Source organism: Podarcis liolepis (assembly GCF_965112155.1).
Source record: "Podarcis liolepis genome assembly, chromosome: 2".
Taxonomy (NCBI): Eukaryota; Metazoa; Chordata; class Lepidosauria; order Squamata; family Lacertidae; genus Podarcis; species Podarcis liolepis.
Window position 1 is genome coordinate 82,694,233 of NC_139555.1, and position 6,000 is coordinate 82,700,232.

At 44.2% G+C, this 6,000-nt stretch overlaps 1 protein-coding gene across 16 annotated transcripts in view; it reads right to left on the minus strand.

Moving 5' to 3' along the window:
* The window catches only part of TASOR (transcription activation suppressor), a 66,754-nt gene extending 66,012 nt beyond the window's left edge, over window positions 1-742 (minus strand). For 13 of the 16 annotated variants that reach the window (XR_014522453.1, XR_014522454.1, XR_014522455.1 and 10 more), the window contains exon 1: window positions 221-742. Coding sequence is in view for 9 of the 16 variants with exons in the window: in XM_083489172.1 (XP_083345298.1) it covers window positions 221-572 (352 nt within the window). In the remaining 7 variants the exon portion in view is untranslated. The remainder of the gene's footprint in view (window positions 1-220) is intronic. The other 3 variants (XM_083489171.1, XM_083489170.1, XM_083489168.1) reach the window with 1 other exon arrangement.
* Between the last annotated feature and the right edge of the window lie 5,258 nt (window positions 743-6,000).

Sequence of the window (6,000 nt, forward strand, 5' to 3'; positions counted from 1 at the left end):
TTGTTTTCCAAACGCCCCCCCTCTCTCTCCCCACCCCCACCTTCGGAAGGGGAGAATAAGGTTCTCTCAACCGTGCCAACCACCTTAAACGCGGCTGCGAGAGGCTCCTCACATTCAGCTGTGTCGCGAATGTGGCTACGTGGAGCGAGAAGCGGGAGAAGGGAGGAATTGGGGCTGGAGGGAGGGTTGGGGGGGGAGGGATGCGATGCGAGGGAACCACCTTTCTTTTCTTTGCTCTTCCTGGGGATCTGAAAGTTTTTCTTAAGGGGCATGTTGTCTTCGGAGGCTCTGGGGAGCCCATCGCTATACTGAGGCTGCTGCTCGGGGGCCTCGGGGCCGCTGCCCTTGCGGTGGTCCCCGCGCGGGGATCCCCTGCCCTCGCCGGCGGCCCCGAACGGCGGCTCCTCGTCGCTCCTGCTCCTCTCAGGGCGGCCGCCATTTTGTGTGGAGTTCTCCGCGTCGGCGGCTGCAGCTCGGTTCTCCCCGCCGGAGAGGCCGCTGCTGTTGTCCGCCCGCTGAGGCTGCTCTGGCACTCGCTCGCCGCGGCCGCTCATGGCCGCGGCCTCCGCCATGAAGCCGCCCGCACCGCTACACCGCGCTGGCGATCTTTGTCCCGCCAATGAGCCGCCCCTTCCTCAAAGCCATGCACGACTCCGCCGCCACTGCCGCCGCCCCCTCCCATACAAAGCACAGACACTCCTCCTTCCTCTCTCCCTCCCCTTCGTTCTAACATGGCGGTGGGGCGTCAGGAAAGAGGAGGAGCTTGTTCCCCTTCACTTGCAGCCAACCGGTGCACAGCGCCGCCGCTTATAAATGCGCGAAGGCCCGCCTTTGGGCTTGCTGCGAAAATGGCCGAAAGGTCTCGAGGGGTGTGTTGAGTTGGAGCGCTCAGGCCTCTTTCGAGGCGCCCTTGCCTCAGCGTTACATTCTGTACGGTGCACAAGCAAAAACATGTATTCAGTTTCTTCCCTTTCCCTCCTCTTACTAGCTGGAATATAGTGGCCCGGCCTTCCTTGGTGAGGAAGAACGGCGCCTTTTCAGGGGCTCCATGCTTTTAAAAGCAAGACTACAAGCGCACAAAGTTGTCTTCCTCGTTATCCTGCACAGGACGGGACCTGAAGGACACCCGCCGTCTTGCCCACTACTGTCGGATATGAAGCATCTTTCAATTAAGTTTTGCTTTTCTGTGCTTATTATTAAGAACTGTAACAGGAAATGTTGGTGGCATTTCGGTTTTTCCTTCCACACAGCCCTTTTCCTGCAGAAGGGAAAAGGAAACACAAGGGATGTGCTCTTGCTCTGCGGTTCAGCTCCCTAGCTAGGGTAAAACATGTTTTCTCTTTAAGCAAGTTGCTACAAACGTAAAACTTATCAAAATGCTCAGGAAGATCTGCATTGCATACAAAATATCTCAAAGTAGTTGTCCTCAGGCTTTTAGACTATGCCTCCCTTTTTATTTTTTTGTTTTATTTTTATGTTTTGATCTCTAATCCCCTGTCCCAGCGGGCTTTTAGATACTACATACAAAACATTCAGTCTTCCCGGACTGAAGTTAGGAGTCTGCAGTATAATTTGTGCATTTTTATAGTAGGGTATTCTGCTAGCAAATAAAACATTCCAAAGCAGGTTCATGTCACTCTACCCTGTTGCTCTTATCATTTTCTGTGTACAGTACATGTTTTCCTGTTAACAAAATGTTTTTCCGGTTAACAAAACATTCAGAGTGCATTTTTTGTTCATTTCCACTTACTGGATTTCTAGTTCACAAAATGCCTAAATGTAATTATAATTCCACTGCTCCCTCCGCACCTCTCCTGGCCCCAAACCAACAGTTAGGCTGGATGGTTGAAGGCAGGAGTTTTGTTCTAAGTTGACTTGTATGAAGTCCCTTGCACTTTTTACCCCAGTGAAGCTTTGTGTAACTTTATCCAAATCAGCTCGAGATTTCAAAGGGATTAGATTGTGCCTGCACCTCTGGACAATCAAAACGTAGTTGAACTGGTTATCATGCAAGACCTAAATCAAGAAGAAACAGCAATAGTATGGGTCTCTGTGGGATCTCATTCCCTAACTCTTCAGAGAGGAAAATATCTTTCTATGAACTTGCAGTTTGATGACCACACAACTACTTTCCCCTTGCATTGCTTATCTGCCTTGGATAAAGGAATTAGTGCAGCTACTGTAGCCAAAAGTTGTTTCCAATAGATTTAATTGTATATCATTTGGTTACTAAAAGTATATCATTCAGTTACTAAAAGTACAAAAGCCCTGCCAGAAAAAAAAAAAGACTGCTCTTCTGACACTATCATGACATGTCATGGGAGAAAGGAAAACGTGTACTGTACACAGAAAATGATAAGAGCAACAGGGTAGAGTGACATGAACCTGCTTTGGAATGTTTTGTTTTATTTGCTAGCAGAATACCCTGCTATAAAAATGCACAAATTATACCGCAGACTCCTAACTGAGAAGATATACAGCAAAAGTATGTTTGACCCAGCATAATTGATGGGATATGGTGGAAAGTTCAACCGTCCTCTGCATTTGTACTCATGAGAAGCTCATCTTCAGAGATACCTGACAGCTTTTGGATAGCATTCACATGTTACTATGCTGGTACTGTTTCGCAGAACCAGTTCAGAGATGAAAAGAAGGAGGTTGGCTTGATTGATTGATTGATTGATTGATTGATTGAATTTATATACCGCCCTATACCCAGAGGTCTCAGAGTGGTTCACAGGCTTAGCAAGGAAGAGTAGCCTGCTGGCCTCCAATTCCTATCAGCCCTTTACAACATAGTCAGTGGTCAGGATGATAGGAGTTAGAATTCAGCAACTGAAAGGCCACAGGTTAGCAAACCTTCTTGTAACAGGAAAAGGCCAACATTCAGACCTACCTGAATACCACTGCAGCTCATATAGAAAATCAGCTCCCAACTTCCAGATCTGTGGTATGCTGTTGACATTGCCAAAGAGTTTTGCACATGTTCTGCGGTGCTGTACTAATTGTTATCATTTTCTTGGGCCATTTGCACAATCTTATGTGAAGCAGAAACGGTTCTGTGATGGGTTTGACTGTTGTACCTTCCCAGCACCTAAAGATGACTAAACTCTATACTAGCAGATCTAAGAATTGAGAATTTCCTATCTCCCCTTTTCTCTCTGTTATTTGCTAAAGCTCCACATATGATATTAGCAGTGTTGCTTAGCAATCCGTGTATAAACTCTCACCAACCCCCCTAGTAGAAAAAAAAAATTGTTTCAAGTACATCTTGTATTCTAATGTGAAGGAATGAACAACTGAGAATACATGAAAGGAGTTTGGCTAGGCAGAGCAGTATCGTTGAATTTAACTTAGGGTTATATATTAATAATGGCTGATTAAGAATAGATTTTTGTTGTAGACAGGTAAAGAACAGAATAATCAGAAATTAATTAAATCAGGCATTGAAGGATGGCAATGCCTGATCACATATTATAATGAGAAGGTTGGGGTGGGCTAGTCAAAAGAGCAGGGGGCTAGTCTGATTGGTTGTAATTTTTATGGGAAAGTTGTTGGCTGTTTAAATATCATGTATGTCATGTTTGAAATGTATAAGAAACATTGCTTTGGATGTGGTTCTTTGCAGCCTCCTTATTTTTTTCTTTATTTGTCAATTATTTTTATTGCTTGTCCATTATTTTTAACAAATTGTCACCACATTAATGCAAATTCAATACAAAATTAAAAGCTTACTTCCCACCCCAGATGTCCCCTCTATTTTCCTCCCTCCCTTGCTGCTCCCAATAAAATAACTTTTCCAACTATTTTTTCAAAATACATTCATCTCTTCTCCCTACACATCACCTTTTCAATTACCAATTTCTGCTATGGCTTTTATACATTGTTATAAACCTGTCCTCAAAATAATTGAGTAGAGTAAATTCTCTTTTATCTATAATAGTCGTTCATCAATTTTCAAATATTTCCTTCTGATACGTCTTGAGTAACACTTTGCCTAAGAAAAAGAGATCTTACTTCCTCCCAGACAACATACACACATTCCTCCCTAACATTGCCTTGAGCATTGCTGTTTGACATCTGGCCCCTGTAATCAACAACTCAGCCACACTGGTGCATGCAGAGGGTGAAAATGAAACCCCTATAATTTCTTGTAAAAATATATAATATACCCCCAAAAAAACTACAATCTCCCACCCTTCACATTTTGCCAAATTTAATCCTCAATTTTACATACAACCATCTTATTCATAAATAAACACAATCCATATCTATTCTTTTCTGTCTGAAAGTCTCAGAAGCCTTCAAGATTGTGTGCACTGTGGTCCATCCCATCCCTTTCACTGTTCTTATTTCCAGCTTCATGGGGGTGGGCTGATGTAATCTCAACAAAATCCATATCTCTTCTCCTTCCTCCCCCCTAAACTAATAAATCTTCCTGCAGTCCATCCTGCCAATCTTCAGTTCCATTACATCCAGCTCTACAGACTATTCTCTTCCAAGTGCTTAACATACAGTCAATCCAGTTCTTACCAATCTTTTCTTCTTTACTATTTTTATTTAACAATATGAAGTTCCAAGGGGTGGTCAAAATCCCTCAAATGTCCCTCAAGCTTGTTACTCTCCATCTTCCTTCAGGCAAAGTCCTTAGTTATAAAATAAATCCATTGTGAAGAGGTATCTTTAAAGTTCGCTGTTCCTGAAAACTTTGCATTCCATTGCTTAGGGGAGGGTAGATAACACAGATTCGGGGGGGGGGGGCATTACTTAAAATATTGCTTCCCCTCCGCTCCTTCCACCATTCAAGCAAAGCAGAAATTAGCACCTTTCATTCTTTCCAAACCTTTCCAAACATGATTTTCTCATGCAGCATAATTCAGGTTCTATTCTGGGGGTGTCTTTTCACTTGTGAATTATGTCCGAATTCAAAGGTATTCCACAGCTTACCACGGGCTGTCCTTGGACGGAGCCATTGAGCCCAGCGCCCCACTCACAAACCAAAAAAAGACATTAATGGATGACCGCAGGTTGTGCCCTTTCAATACCCTCAAAAGGTATGGGGAAACATGCCCCTTACCCCCCATTACTCTCCGTCTGGAACCCCTCGGGCGCCGAAGCATCCAAGAGGATGACTTGCCAGGTTTGCTGCAAAACAGGAAGTTTTATTTTTGAGGCTGTTCCTATGTGTATTTGTATTTCAATAAAGACCTAGCTTTCTACTTGAAGAATGCATCCTTTTCTTTTTGGGTTTCTGGGAGGGATACCTCCAGTCTTTTAAATTTCTCCAGCAAAAACATAGCATGCTCAGTCTCTCTCCTTGTAGCCACCGTTCTGATCCTACCCATATGGATGTGAAGAGAACCACCTGTCTTGTCAAAGGCATGGGAGTTCTTTTTCTGGGATTCACAAACAGCAGAAGACACACAAGTGGTTGAGAAGTCTTAGGATTTATTAGACAGCAGGCAGATTATACATAAGAATATACCATACCAGGCTAGCAACACCTCTGTACAGCTGCTGGGAGCTCCAAAAATACAGAAGCGGGGTGGACCCCTCTGTAGCCACCAAGTGACAAGGCCTGCAGGTCTGTGCCCTTGTGTCTGAACCCTGGGGGCTTTTATAGGCTTAATTGCCTCTTGCACAATGTGCAATTTTACTATATTGCCTATATCTTGGGTGGACCATGTGATTGGGGCTAGAGCTGCCAACAATAAGCCTCCAAGGTCATTAATCATAGGATCCTTCTCATGTAGTTGTTGTCTCTTGCAGGTGTTTAGGCTGGGTTCCTCCCAATATGGTACAGCCATACACTATCTCTTATAGATACGTAGGGGGCAAGTGAACAAGGTACATGATTTTGCAAAATTAAGCTCTTCAACAAAAAACATAAGCTAACTGCTGCCCAAAAGAGCAGTGAAGGCCTTATATGGGTGGCATGGAGGACCAATTGTGACAGGCCACTAGGCCTCCTCGATATACAGTGGTACCTCAAGTTACATA